Source organism: Liolophura sinensis, chromosome 1 (genome assembly GCF_032854445.1).
Source record: "Liolophura sinensis isolate JHLJ2023 chromosome 1, CUHK_Ljap_v2, whole genome shotgun sequence".
In the NCBI taxonomy this organism is placed as follows: domain Eukaryota; kingdom Metazoa; phylum Mollusca; class Polyplacophora; order Chitonida; family Chitonidae; genus Liolophura; species Liolophura sinensis.
In genome coordinates, this window is record NC_088295.1 from 68,831,989 (window position 1) to 68,848,170 (window position 16,182).

The window sequence follows — 16,182 nt, forward strand, 5'->3', positions numbered from 1 at the left end:
CTTCCTACCCCAAGTCTCTGAAATAGATCTACATACATACATGTAGACATATACTTCCTGGCCCAAGTCTCTGAAATAGGCCTACATACATACATGTAGACATATACTTCCTAACCCAAGTCTCTGAAATAGGTTAAAAGGGTCTCACTTTATATTGTCTCAATATAAAGTAAGGAGGGAAGCACTGGGGGAATTTGGTGCTCATCAGTGGTTTCAAGATAAGACTAGAGTAAAATTAATAATGTAAAGAAACGAATGAATACAGGCTTTCTGGGCATTCATCAAGTTGTCATCTTTGTTACACCTGCTAAATAGCCTATATAAAACAATGTGTTTAATCCGTTAGCATAATTCATACCTGGATAAATCAAAATGCAGTCACAGATCAAAGCATTTTAATCACTTTCTTAAACTATCTGAACACCTTGTTTTAATATGCCACCTTAAGATTTAGCCCAGACTGGAACTTGTAACTGCTTATGACAAGAATCAATTGTTGTTGTTTTTTTTTTTAAATTTTTAAAAATTCTTGTTTAATGCCATATTGGCAATGTCACAAGAAGACTCAGTAAATGCAGCTTTTTGATATTTGTCATTCTTAATTAACTGATTACTGATTAACATTTTCCAGTTATACTATGGCATCTGGTTGCCTCTCGGGGTAAAGCACTAACCTTCGGCAAATCACTGACAAACTTGCATGCCTTATAGGTGGTCTTCAATGAAAGTTTGATGGCACAAATGACCCTATGAACCTCACTGACAGCTTATTGTGACCAACACCCTTGCTACCAGTGCAGAGATCTGAGGAACTGTTGAGCCAAGCCTCCAATCCATCACCACACCATGGCTAAGGCTATTTTCTCTGCCATGGTCCTAGTATGATGGCACCCCTTCTCTGCCTTATGCCGTGCATGGTTCATCCTGGCTCTGTTCCTCTCCACCCTCCACTGGCCATCAGTTAGGTCCTCCAGGGCACTGATCACCTCGCTCTGCTCACACACCCCTGTCAGCTGCTCCTCCTGGTTCTGCAGAGAAGCTACCAGGTCTGGGAATTCCCTCAAGATGGCTCTACTGGAAGCAGCAAGCTGAACAAAACAAGCTATACACTGATTTGTTTATTTCTTTAATTGATTGTCGTTTAAAGCCATAAGACTTTTTAAAGTGGTGACCAGTCTTGTGGGTGAAGGAAACCAAAACACCCAGAATAAACCACCGACCTTTAGGGAGTCACTGGCAAACTCTCCCACATGAGGCATATTTCAAATTGGAACTTGCAAAACCACAAAAGACAGCCCTGCAGGACATGGATTTCCACCATGGCCCCATGAACAACATAAAAAAATTCATGGACCAAAAACCAAATTGTACTAGCACATATTTTTTATACCTTAAGAATGCAGGGCTGGGATAATTTGGATTTGATCTCTGTATCTGTATGACCTTTCTCTGTCACAGAGAAACTCCTGCATAACATTTTTTTAGTATCAACTTGTTTAGTTTATTAACAAAAACCAAACATGAGGGTATTATAATTCAACAAGAAAACGCACATTTCAACATAAAAATTCAGCATGTACCATTTGATGTTAATGTTCCCTTTATGATGTATATTGAGGCTATCATTTCAAAAGATATTTGATGAATAGGTATATTAGCCTGTAAATAACTAAAATATGTTCAAATGACTACATGCTTAAGTACTCTTTCATTTTCAATTAAAGAAATGTAAGTGTTTTGAGTTACAATTGTATGACCAGTGTTTCCCATTCTTCTTGTCAGAGTGTGTGTAAATTAATTAAACATGGCCAACAATCAATGTTAGGTGTAAAATTTGTTTGGTTACAAATATCATACCTCAAACCTCATACATCAAGCAACCATTAGGTCCAATAAATATGAATGTTTCAGTTCCCTAAACTGTATTTACACAGATGATTGCCAGTTGACTCCACGTCTGGCTATGTAAACATTGCTGTAGAATATGCAGCATCTCTAATTTGTACCATACTGAAAACAAAACAGGTTTAAAACAAAAGTGCTTCTAGTTCAGCTAACTATAGGTCCCAACCCCAAAATCCAGAACATAAGGGAGGTAACTGAAGACAACCTACCTCCATGTTGAACACATCAAACACCAGCTTAACATCTTTTCGCAGATTTAGCTCCCTTGTTGTCTGCACTTCAAGGTGATAAAACCCATCTTTTTCTACAATCTGTCAATACAAAAAATTGATACCTGTGCAGGACTTTTGGTGGTGGCAAAATGTACGTGTAACATTATTAGTTTAATGCACTGTGTTTACGTCAACAATCAGAAATTTGATGAGAGTAAAAAATATTACAAAATGAAGGACTAATTTCATGGGGGGTTTATCGTCATTTTTCAAACAAAGATACAAGACCTCAAATCTTGCAAAAAATGTGCATTTTTTGAGGCAAATAACTGTGACAGAATCTTAATCTTTAGGCTGAATGTTTTGCTTAGGATATCATCCAACCTTGCAAACAAAGCTCAAAACACCTTCAGTTGAAGGCTTCAATAGAACTGTCAGAACGGCGGGAAAAGGAACATCATGGACCAAATTTTAAGTCAATTAAAGATATCCTACTACAGCATGACGCTTACGAATTTCAAATACATCCCACTGTCTCATTCAAGCATCCCAGCACACTGTCCCAACCAAGACATGATGAGAGCACTTAGTTGTGACATAGATACTCTATAAATGTTAATTTTTATAAAATCGTTCAATAATTTGGACAAGCCTAAATTTATATCTTTGCTATAAGCAGTTGTTTAAGCAAGGCACACACCTGTAACGGGTTTTCATCTGGGAAGGCCTCTTTCAAACATTCCACACAAGTCTCCAGGTTACACTTAATGGACTCCAGCACCCCCAGAAGGAAGCAGGCCTCTCTAAACCTCCTAAAGGCCAGGGACTGATGAGAACACAGATCATCCACACGCTTCACAATACGGTCACACCGTTGGAAAATTTCATCAAACTGGAGGAAAAGGGAGAATTAATCATTCACATGATATACTCACTAGTATTTTGTTACCCTGTAATATTAGCAGACCAGGAGCACACATTGGGCACATAAACGTATTCCTTGTAAAACTGATTCATGTTTATGTATACAAATTATGCTACTGTACCTAAATAATAATGCAAATACCTTTCAACATTCAAGCATTTACCCTAGTTCTTCAATCTTTTCAACCCCCTATGCTACGAATATATTGAAACATTCTGAGAGAACTGTGCAGTGTAGAGAAATAATTTGCATAGTTTTATGAAGCCTGCATCTTTAATGAAACAAACAAATCCTTTTACTGTTATTTTCATAATAATTGTATGCATAAATTCCTCTGAAAAATGTACATTAGTTGTTGAAAACGTCGAAGGTTTACAGTAAGAAAAATCCCAATGTATGGAATGACTGAATACTACAAACCGCATGACATATAAACACAACTAGTCTAGATACTGGGCATGTGCTGTGCATGGTATAACCTGATTAATGCCAAGAAGTTCCATGTCAGTAGGGATTGTCTCCCCTTGTCTGGAGTGCACTGCTGGGCTGGTCACTGGTCTCCATTTCTCCACAGTGTGTGGGTACTTCTTCACGACCAGGTAACGGACCAGACTCTGTATGGCTCCCTCCACTGACCCATCATTAGCGCTAGATGATACCATCACACTGTGAACAGACCATGAAGTGTAGACAGAGAAATTAAAGACGAAATTTATGACTGGGAAAGGCGAAGGAAAAAAATTTGTCTGCTGAAACTTAGCACAGTATATTTACCATGTTCTTTCATATTACAGACAGAGCAAGACATCACTGAACTTTTAAACCTCTTGACATTACTTATTCAACAAAAAAAAATAAAACAACAACACAGAATATGATGAAAGAAATCCGAACTGGATATTTATTTTCAAGCTGGGATTAAGATAGGCATCTGTCGCAATCCCAGACGTCTATCTTAAACCCGGATTCACGTTCAGTTGTAATCAGTTGATTATAATAGTACACTTGTATAGTCAGCTTTTCTCAATTCCAATGGTCCACAATCATGATTCAGTCAGTTATCCCAATTTTCACCAGGCCAAAAGTCATATTAACCAACCTCGCCAAATTGAATGAAAATACTCCCCTGACAGACATGAGGTGTGCACATTAGTGTGAGGTGTAGATGAGGTGTACACCCCATCTGTATTATCTGGGGTGTACTGTACCTCAAGTCCACCCCTGTCATATGCCTGTACTTCAGATGTACCTCAGGAAAAAAATCAACATTGAGAGGATGTGCCTCAGGTACATCTTAGAAACTTTGGATGTTAAAAAAATGAATGATGTACCTCAGGCACACCTTAGAAGCTTTGAGAGTGAGAAAAAGTAAATGATGGACCTCAGGTACACCTTAGAAACTTTGAGAGTTTTTGATTTTGATTTAGTGGTCATGTACCTCAGCCACTTCTTTGAAAATTTTAAAACAAGAGATCAGATTTATATTTTACTTTGGACAAAATGGTGAGTATAAAATTACAAAATTTTTGTGCAAAAGGAAAATGTTTACTAAATAAATAAATCTCACCCTATAATAACTTGCCATTCAGTCTTTAAATATTGACCAATCACAGAGCACGGATGTATTTGTCTCTGATTATTCCAAGATGGCTGCCCTGAACAAGGTGCATATATATTCAAGGCTGTGGGAAAACAACCCAATCCTGCACTGATTAATGCTTTCTGGGACAGAATTTATAACATGTTTGGGCAAATGCACAGTTCTAACAGGCATAGAAAAGGAGTACCACTAAATTATGATCAAGCAGCTAGAAAGCCTCATGTGAATGTATATTACTGTTGTTGTTGTAAGTCAGCTGAGATTTACAGATACTGTAAACAAAGAACCGCGTGCACTTACAAACTTACTGAAATTTATCTATAATTTTTACAGCCAATATTAAAGTATTTTCAGCTTGTTTTCCATCAAAATAAAAGTGAAAACAATTTACACCCACCATGCCTATAAGCATGAACCTCAGCTATACCTCAGTTGTACCTCAGATACACCTCAGGCATCATTTTTTTTTACCTAATATTTATAGGGTACACTTTCACTGAGGTGTACTTGAGGTACTAATATGCATAATTGGCAGTACCTCAGATACACACCTCAGATACACCTCAAGGATAATGTGGACACACCTCAGTTCAGATATGCTACTCCCCAATGGTACACCTCAGATGTACCTTATGTATACCTCTAGTACACCTTATAAGGGTAAGGGTTCAATTCACTGAGTGTTCCTACAACAACTGTTTCTCACTTTAATATGGGCCATATAAGTCATATCAAGTAGTCATTCCCTACTGCTGATGAGTGTGAAGTCATGTTAGAGTCAGATTTCTCAATTTCTCACCTGGCCATGAATCACATTTTGGTAGTTAAATTTTTCCAATACTGACAGCAATTTCTATTGGATCATCAAGTGATATTACAGTCAGCTTTCCCCACTTATCACCTCGCCAGAAAGTCATGCTATGGTCACCTTCCCCAACTTCTCAACTGGTCAGGTAATCATGTTACAGTCACCTTTCCCAACTTCTCACCTGGCCAGAAAGTCATGTTCCTCACAGATTCTCTCCAGCAATCTCACACATGCTGGTTTCTTCTCTCCAGGTTCAGGACCTCGCTGAGGCGGAAAGGACGGATTATAGCTCCATGGGTCATCTGGACAACAACAAATTAGGCTAAAACACAACTCCATAGCAAAAGCAGTTGTTCTCTCATTATATACCTGTCTGTGTACATATAGGGGTTGCAAATTGAGAATGACCAATAACAGAACTTTGCTATAAAGGGATGAAGGCTTATGGAGTGGAGAAACAATTTACAATCTCACATCTTTGGAGGGGCCTCCGTGGCTCAGTTGGTTAGTGCGCTAGCGCAACGTAATGACCCAGGAGCCTCTCACTGATGCGATTGCTGTGAGTTCAAATTCAGCTCATGCTGACTTCCTCTCCAGCCGTACATGTGAAGGTCCTCCAGCAACCTGCGGATGGTCATGGGTTTCCCCCGGCTTCCTCCCACAATAATGCTGGCCTCCGTAGTATAAGTGAAATATTCTTGAGAACAGCGTAAACACCAATCAAATAAATAAATAAAATAAATCACATATTTTGTCAATATGATAAGCAATGTGTTAGACTTAGTATCTGAGACTTGGCAACAAGAAGAATACGAGCATGGGTAAATTTTAGCAATATCCAAACTTGCTATGATCCACTGTATAACACAAACTGATATTACCTTTAGTTTCTTGGGCGTTCTCATCTTCACCAGTACTACCTCTGTCATCATTCATTTGATCAACACAGACATCCTGTACTTCTCTCTCAGCATTCTCTTTGTCTTCTCTAACTTGCTTGTCAATCTACGTACAGAAAACCCACTACTGTATATTTTACAATTATGTGAGGTCTACTGTCCTTAGACAGATGTTTTGAGATTTGTTTGGAAGGTTTGGTGATATCTTGACACCTAACACACACAGAACTTGAGATATAAACTGACTTGGGCAGGCATAAAGAGAAACTACATGTAACAGCACCCACTCACCACCATATTCCTTCACACAGATGTACATGTTTACTGAACAAAAATATAAAGGCGACATTTTTGGTTTTGCAATATTTCAAAAGATAATGCTGTGATTTTTGTCAACATAGTACTACACCCTACAAAACCCTACACCAGTGTACATCCCAGTCTCAAAAACCAAAGTGTTGTCGATTTCAAGCCTATTCACCATTTTGACCCATCAGACAGGTGACCCTATTTCTTGTTTTTAGTGGTCTGTATGGTCTTTCCTGGTCTTCCCTGGCACTCCTTACACTCAGGTGTACAAAAGGACACCCATACAGTACAAGTTATGTCAAATGGCATGATGCCACAGATGACACAAAACCAACGCTGGCATGACCCCTAACCTTAATGTGTCAACGATTAGTCGTCTCAGAAGACATCATGAGAGCGTGTAACTGCCCCAGACCAAGACTGCCATATTCATCTCTTCCACCTCTGTGACTATTTCAGGCCAGCCACTGCCACAACTAATGAAACAGTTGAGTTCCATAATAATCAGATTTTCACCTGAACGGTTTGGAATCACCTCAGAGAAACAAATTTGCAAGCCCATAAGACCACTCCAGGGTATAGACCTTACCCGTGTGCGACGCCAGAGTCTGCATGACTAGGTTAACATTCATGTTCGTTGGCCTTTGGGACGATGGTGACGTGTTATGTTTTCAGACGAATCTCATTTTCAGCTACACAGATGGGAGGCAGTGGGTTTGGGGGTAGGTAAGCACTATGCCACTGTGCGTAGGGTGCAAAACAGTGGTGGTGGGGTACTTGTGAGGGCGGGGATATGTCATGGCCATCACACTCAACTTCATTTCATCAACGTTAAGTTGAATGCATTAAGATACCTTGATGAAATCCTGCACCCAATTGTCTGGCCCCATGGGGTAACATTTCAGCTTGACAATGCCCGTTCCCATGTTGCTGTTGTATGCAGAGCATTTCTACAGGCCCAAAATGTTGAAGTGCTTGACAGGCCAGTGTATTCACCTGATCTGTTCCCAACTAAACACCTGTGGGATGTCCTCGACTGGCGTGTTCATTGGTAACTACCAGTTCTGGGTGACATTGCAGAGTTGCGTTTGGCCCTCACACAGGACTGGGAAAACATTCTGCAAGTCACAACTGATCATCTCATCTGGTCTAAGCGTCAACAATGTGTAGCAGGCAAAATGGCGGACACATTCAGTTTTAAAGTGTGGAATTTCCCAAATTGATCTCACCATTGATTCCTAACCTACCTTAGTGTTATCAGTGGTGGTCCATTTCCATCAGTTCTAGAAATGTACATTATGTATAAGAGTCTATTTTATGTCCCCCTGGAAAAAGGTATTGAATGGAATTTGATAACGCAGTTACTTTTATCAAGATATTGCGTGTTGCGATTATTTTTTGTTCAGTTTAGATCCAATATAAAGATAAACATCAAGGTAATGTATACTTCTGCAACACTGACAACTCACGACATCATACTTGTTGCCCAACAGCAGTACAGGGATGTCACCAGCAGGCACTGGGTTCTCGTCTCTGCTCTCTACCAGACCAGAGCTGTTGGTGGTTACCTCCCTTGGCTGTGTTACCGTTGCCTGATTGAGGACTTCCCTCCTCCACACGCCTGCCATTTCTATGCTCGTGTCATCACTCATGTCCACCACCACTGAAAACAAAACAGAGATAGAGGCTATAGTTACAAAAACATGTGTATCTAAAACATGCTAGTGAAAGGAAGTGAAAAGGCTCCACCGTTGTATAATTGAAATATTCTTGTGTATAAAACACTAATCAAATAAATAAATAAACATTCTCCCTCAATGAGGAGGAGGACTGCATGTTAAGAATAATAATTTGCCTAAATATTGTTTAGCCCAAAAGTGATTATGTCATCAAAGCCATAAAGGGAGTTTGACCTTGGCTCTAGTACCCTATAAAAATGTGCTACCTGTAACTGAGTATTTCTATTTACCTATGGCAGCATCCACATCCCTGAAGTAGGTTCTTCTGAGGTCCACGTCCTCTCTGCCTGGCAGATCCCACAATGTGACAGACACAATAGCATGGCCAGGGATATTCAGCTTTCTCACTGAATTCTCTGAACAATACAAAATAAATATTGAGTGTTACACAGAAATCCATAATATTTCCCTTATACACAGGTGGTCTGGTTTATGGGAGGAGGAGACATTGGCAAAATTCTAAAGGGAACCACTGCAACACACTAGATGGTCAGCCAACCAGAGCTGAGACAAGAGGAGCTGGATTTGAACAGTTGACCTCATCGGTAAAAGAGGTTAGAAAATAAATCACAACAAAACATTTATACCTGTCAACATTTTTATAAAATACACATACTTCAAAGAAGACTAGTAGTTGGTCAGAAATATGCCAGCTCAAGAAACCAACACAGAAATTATCAATGCATCTAAAAGTTATCTTTAATATACATACACAATATCTGACTGTGTAGAGTTACAGGAGTATGCCAATTTTAAATAATAAATTTTCAATGAATGTTTCAGATTGGTGTTTTAATATAATAATGCCATACTCAAAAATGTTTTCTCTTACATATAGGCGATTATGGGTGGAGGAAATAGGAGATGAATGTTTCTGCACTAGTTGTATCTTCATTCACCTTTATGCTAATTCTATTGCTCAACACAATACGACTAGAGAATCACTCCACATGAATTTTTTAACCTTAAAGATTTATATGCTTATCTGACTGTTATTAAATGCCATACTAGCCCCAGGCAATACTCAGTAGTTTTCCACTTTACATTATTTGATGGCAGTCAGTTTTATGGACAGAGGAACTGCACAATACAAAGTGTCAGAAAGACTTACCAATGACAGGCTTCCTTGATGAGGTATAGTAAGGCACATGCTGGTTTTTTATGTATCTTAAGAAAACGCTTGATTTACCAGACTTAGGAGCACCTGAAATAGTGAAACTACATATGTAGTAAACTGACAACACATGGATAATAAGAGCCATAAGTACTGAAAAACCAAATCTACCATGATGCAAAAAAAAAAAAAAACACATTGGTACAGAACAACTGTTGTTACATAAAGGTTTTCTTTCTTAATAAGAACACATGCAAGAGATTACTGTTTTTTAAATAAGCAAAAAGTTACTTCAAGACTTACCAACAAGTACAATTTTGAATGCTGGAACATCATTTTCTGAAATTTAACAACAAAACATTTAGTAACTCGTGTTAAGTTTGTTTTCCTCTAATTTATCTAGCACACAGAACACAAACAGAAAGAATGAAAGTACAAATGTTTTGCAACAAAACTTTTTACCTTTTTTTTCATTCATAAACACTTTCTGCTTAAGTAAATATTTATTCTTCTTTACATGTATCAGTCATATTCATGCCTCCACAAGTTCACACATCTAATTACTGGAAGTTAAAAATTGCCCATAACTCTGGAGACAGGGAGCTGAGAGATTGAGGTTTCCTCAACCTCTGTCACACCTTCTGCAAAGATGCCATGGTTTTTAGATTTTTTTGAGTGGAAAAAGTCATAGAGAGAGCTGGGTGAGAGTCGGGTATAGGCCAGTGTAAAGGTAACCGCTGCAGAGTTATGGGCCATCAGTTGTACCTCACCATGTCGTTGCAGTGCAAATGTTGCAGCAAGGAAGTTTACATTAGGCCAGATCATGCTATACTACAATTTTAAAGGTTCCATTACCTTTCCCCTGATTCAATTTCACTCGAGTACTCATGGGGTGAAATGTTTTGTTGTTAGCTTTTTGAAAAACCTGATTTCTGTGTCATATCCCTATAGATTGGGTCCACTTTCACAAAACTTCGAAATTCATATTTCTCGTCACTTTTTTCCATAAAAGAGACTGTCTAGATTATAGTGCCTTAGGGTTGATGTCATTTATGAGCAAAGTTAGGAAAATTGATTTACGAAGGTTTGTGAAAGTGTCCAGATCCTTTCAGAAAGATCCTGGAGCTTTGTCTTTAAATGTCTGCTCTCTCTGCCTTTTGTACACAATGTTATGGAGAAAGGCATTGAAACTGACGCCCAGCCCGTTTTTTGAAGGGTCCCTTTTAATTTCTGGCTTGGGGTGTGTTAATATATTAGCGTGCTTTTTTCTACCTGTCACACTGTAAATTTATGTTCTTATTCCAAGTAGATATTCTTATTTTCTATCTTGTCCATGTTCACCTTCCGGGCCAGATCTCATTCTGGAATTCGGACAAGTTCTAATGGGGTGTCTATGGATATCTAGAACGTTCGTTATGCTTGACCACTGGTATGTCTTTCATGTCTGCTACACAGCTAGAATTGTATCTCCCAAGTACAACAACAACAATTTCTACTCAAACACATCTCTACAAAAAAATCCAAATCAAGCTATTCAGACATAAATTACAGTACAAGTACCTTTTTCATGTGAGCTATTGGCTGTACCCATTTTCAAGTATTTAAATTTCCTCAGGTTAGTTTGATATCAAGAACTTATTTGCAGAACTCGAGATTTGTTGATATGTCGCCATAGCTAACCCTATCATCAAATGTGTTGCGCAAAATTTGTGACGTCACTGCAAACCGGGCACCTGTTCGCCAAGGCTATCGCCAAAGGTTCACCTTTTCTTGTTTCAAGACAAGCAATCTAAAACCGACTGATTGTGGAAATTACTAAAAAGAATTAAAACTGAATAAACCCATCAAACGTGTGGCAATGTTAAATGTAACGATACCTCATGGCGTTTCATAGTTTTGTCCTACCATGATAGAGCTACATGCTGGCCTACATTGAACATGTATCCATGTATTCAATGAAGCCCCATGGGCCTATATACAGGCCGAGATACATTACTGTGTCAAAAAAAAAGGAGTTGTTCCGACAACTTCGTTATACCTGTGACTAAATGAACAAATTAATAAACTAATTAAATGATGAATTTTCTGATTTCCGTCTAGTCATTTGACCCCAAAAGCTGATACGTCGTATAGCCCTAACAGCTAAAAGCCAAAAATGAAGTCAAGGTCATAAAGTGGCATTTAGCAGTTGGCAAGAGTAACACCACAGGGTTAGGATATGGATGTCATAAAATAATAATAATAATAATAATAATAATAATAATAATAATACATTTTTAATATGTGCCGTAATCATATCATTAAAATTTAGGGATTTGTGTATGTATATGTAAGTATATATGTATGCTTGAGGTTTAACGTCGTACTTGTCATTTGTGTTTATTCATTTATTTATTTGATTGGTGTTTTACGCCGTACTCAAGAATATTTCACTTATACGACGGCGGCCAGCATTATGGTGGGTGGAAACCGAGCAGGACCCGGGGGAAACCCATGACCATCCGCAGGTTGCTGAAGGACCTTCCCACGTACGGCCTGAGAGGGCATTTGTGTACCTAAACCCTAAACATGTTACAACGAGATAAAGGCCTACATACATGGACATCCGTCGTAATTCGTTGGTTGCGCTTAAGTTAAGATGTTCAAGGCTTAGGTCCTGTACAGGTATGCTACCGGTACTTAATTATAGTCTTATTGTAGACTGGATTGATTGTTGTGAAAACTGTAGCCAACCTAATTCCTTATTTTCTACATGCTCCTTAAAGCTCTCGTAGACAAAAAAAAAAACAAAACAAAAAAACAAATGGAAGACAATGAAAAGACATAGGCTTATGGATATGTCTGATCAAAAAGTATGTTTAACAGAATACACGGCCACATAGGCCTGTACCGGTAACTAAAATCAACATTCCAATTATATGTATGTCTACATATATACACGCATTAAGGAAGCGAAGAATGCTTCTAACGTTTCTAACTTGAACAGATGAATCGTAACACATATAAATGTATTTAAACGTAGTCAACAACCGTGTTACATGCCAGCAGGCTTATATATAGGTATAATTGCGCCAATAAATATTTTTATGTAATTTAACGTCCCCTTCTTAATCTGTATTCTAATCCCCCCCCCCCCCCCCAATAAATACACACATGGGATACACATACCAAACAACATGTGAGTAAAAATTGTAATGCTGCTGCTTTAGCTGTCATGTGCAGCATTGTTAAATGCTATTATACGAGTATGATATAATGATGGAGTAGCCTAACGACCTCCAATGAACTGTACAGTGCTCTGTTTTCATCCACACTGTATAAATGTTTATATTTAATTTTATTTTATTAGAAACCCTTCAGTTTAGGTGATCTCCGTGCACGTGCTTTAGGATGGCGTCAGTTTGTGTGTTACATCACAGAGGGTTTATGGTAGGCAGGCCTACTCCTTGGAATTCATGTGGGCCATAAGACAACTTGCAGTCAATAACAATGAATTGATGGTTGATGCTGAAACAAACATGGCTATCATGGTTATATTTAGTACAGGCACTGTTACTAGTGCTGTGGTCATTTTAGGCCTACAGATCTACATGAAGGCGTAAGGTATATATTAAGATTTAGGCCTCTGTATTTAGTAAGAATTGTACAGCTGTACAATTCAGATGTTTTGGACAATTTGCCCTCACACTGTAGCTTCACATGTACAATGCATGTGACAGGTCTCTGAGTTTATTTAAATTTATAAGGAATGGCGACAAACAATTGGCTACTCTTTTAGGCTTTCTTCTTCGCTAGCAAGATAGGGGGAATAACTCTTCAGGATAAAAGTTCATGTTTCTGTGTGGTACCTGCTCTGCAGATTCAGATTTAATGTCTGCGTTTCGTATTAAGATGGTAGTGGGGAAAATGGCCGTCGGAAATGTGGAGGACGAAACACAAAAGGGTTTTCTAAATAAAATAAGTGTTTCTGACAAACATTGTCCTAAGAAAAATAGACAGAATGACTGCACAGACCTGTTTAAACAACGAAATAATACGTTGCATGTGGGTTTCAGCTCTTTCGTATGAGAAATTTCACAGATTAATAAGTAAACATAAAACCAAACATAAAACATTTGGGGATTAAGTCCCCCAAATTAGGTATATAATTTCATAATATTCATCATTAAATAATGGTTATGTGACCAGCTCGACCATTATTTTATCCGATATACATTTGGAGCCTAGGCCCCAATATATATGTTCGAAATTATCCATGAATATCGTCCACCGGTCGTGCGAAAACACCAGAAGCTCCTCTCTTCTTTAGCAGTTCGTTCCTTCTTATACAACAAACGGGAATGTACCAAACCGAGAGATGCATTTGTGAAAGAAGTCCCAACTTCATGTACATAATTGTCACAAAGTTTACGTTTTCTTTAAATAAATTTGTTGAACAGAACTACAGAATTTATTCTAGATGCTTTCCTTTTTCCTAGAACACAAAGAGCGTAACATTGTTAGTCATATTGTTCTATAACAGGAGAGTGAGAATTTTGGTGCAGGGCTTGTATATTGGCCAAAAGATGCTGTTTTGTGATATATGTATGGGATATGTTCCACATCCATAAGCCTTGGCGCAAGGGTGTACAGATGGTCTGAGGCCTGTGATTGGAAATTGATATGTCCATGGCAGTGCTATGCGCTGGCCTACAAAGCACAAACAACTGACCGCTATACTGAGCAAACTGGCCGGAGCCGGTCAGTGAATACAGCTTTTCTGGTTGTCCCCTGGGCATGCCCACGGGTAGTGGTCGTGGTGGAAACTCACTTCAAGCCAGGCTACGCTTAATCTTTCTTTTCCGAAATGTATGCGATACCATTGTAAATCCTCATGTTCACTGCAAAAATAAAATTTAAAAACCCTTTATCGCACTTAAGATTATTTGATTGTTGAAACCCCTAACCGAGTATAGTGTAAAATTCCATTTAAAACAGGAATGGGTTAGATAAATCGAAGGAGACATGGGCGAACAGATTGATGTAAGCCCGCTGCGATTTTCACAGCCCAGAATCGGCGCCATCTTGTTTGACCACCGCAAAGTAATTTCTCTCTGGAAAGAGTCTTTGCGTGGACTTGCTGCGAAACATATTTAAAGAAGCTGAAATAAAACAAATAGATAAGACAAAAGCTGTAGACTCGGCAAAAAATAACAAAAACTATTTCTGCGTCACTAAATTATAGGAAGACTGTATCGAAAATTGAAGATTATTCACATGCACATCTTATACGCTCCCGATTAATTCGTGCTCCATTCCATGTAAATAGATGAATATATTTACCCTATGACTGAATAAATAGTGAACATGTATACCTATATATATATATATATATATATATATATATATATATATATATATATATATATATATATATATATATATATATATATATAAGAACCTATATATTTACCTATGTATGTATAGACTGTATATGTAACGGTCGATTTCTATCTTTGTTTACATTACCCTAGACAGTAAAAGCCACAGTCAAGTATATAGTAAAATGTATCGTGATGTAATTTGTGAAAATGCATGAAAAAAGCAAATTATAAGTCAGACAATGCATGACAATGATGTTGAAATATACAGGTCGTTTTATAAGGGATGGAGTGATGGGTGCATGGTTGAACTGAAATTATGCCATGTTTTCTTTCAATTTCCACTTTTTGTTCTTCAAGGCGGGATAAAAATTATTTTCTCTGGTCCTGGTGGTAGAATGGGGATGGTATGATGAAGAATATGGAGAATGGTGGCTAACTTATGAGGAATGGTAGGGCAGATTCTACCGACAAGCCTTGGCCAGAAGCCAGCAGAGCACGTCCATATGTGACCAACCAATAGAGAGAGCGTGAGAGCTGAGAGAAGCGGTCGGTATGGCCAGGGGTCAAGCTCTGGACAGGAAATAGCTACGGCCTTCCCGGCTATCTTTATCACACACTTTGGCGCGCAAAGGTCAGGCGGGTAAGAAAGAGGGATCGAATGAAGTCGACCAGATATCCTGGACGAAGCCAAGCTCATATCACATGCTGGGGGTAACTTGAACAGGATTGGACTATAATTGATAGGTATACTTGACTTACCTACTCCGAATGGAGAAATTAATAACATGTTAGAAAAACAAACATGGAACACGCAAAACAATTATCCTGAAAAAAAAACAAAAAAAAAACAAACAAAACAAAACAACAAAAACAAAGGTAACTGTTCAAAAAGTGGATTTGATTTACATAGAAGGCCATGAAGCGTTCGAGGTATGACCGACCCAGATTTGACAGAGGAAATTTGCTTGCACCCACTGCCCTCTGTGCATTCCGCGCACTGACCGCATTACTGGCCACTCAATGAAGCGTTCACCCGTCAAGGTGTGAAAACTGGCCGTATCACGTCAAGCACGACGGATCAGCCACATACGAGTTATAGGCTAAACCAGTTTTGTTCTATTTATACTGCGTTTTTCTCCTTGCATTGGCAGGTATATAGAATGGCATTGCACAATGGCCAGCGACAATTGCTTTTAAACATATGAACTTTGAATCTACGCGTCTTCTTAGAATAATTTTACAAACATAAAATTGTTAGAAATTAAAAAGGAGTTATTGCAAACAAAATCTTTGCCCTGAACACACATC

General features: G+C 38.4%; 1 protein-coding gene across 1 annotated transcript; it reads right to left on the reverse strand.

Moving 5' to 3' along the window:
• Positions 1-431: 431 nt before the first annotated feature.
• LOC135479232 (uncharacterized) lies at positions 432-11,191 on the reverse strand. Its single transcript, XM_064759036.1, has 11 exons — positions 11,072-11,191; positions 9,815-9,850; positions 9,509-9,601; positions 8,628-8,753; positions 8,128-8,321; positions 6,332-6,455; positions 5,632-5,752; positions 3,522-3,708; positions 2,818-3,009; positions 2,115-2,216; positions 432-1,088 (listed from the first exon to the last, which is right to left on the reverse strand). The coding sequence occupies exons 1-11, from the start codon at positions 11,100-11,102 to the stop codon at positions 837-839; spliced, it is 1,458 nt and encodes a 485-aa protein (XP_064615106.1). The 5' UTR covers positions 11,103-11,191; the 3' UTR covers positions 432-836.
• Between the last annotated feature and the right edge of the window lie 4,991 nt (positions 11,192-16,182).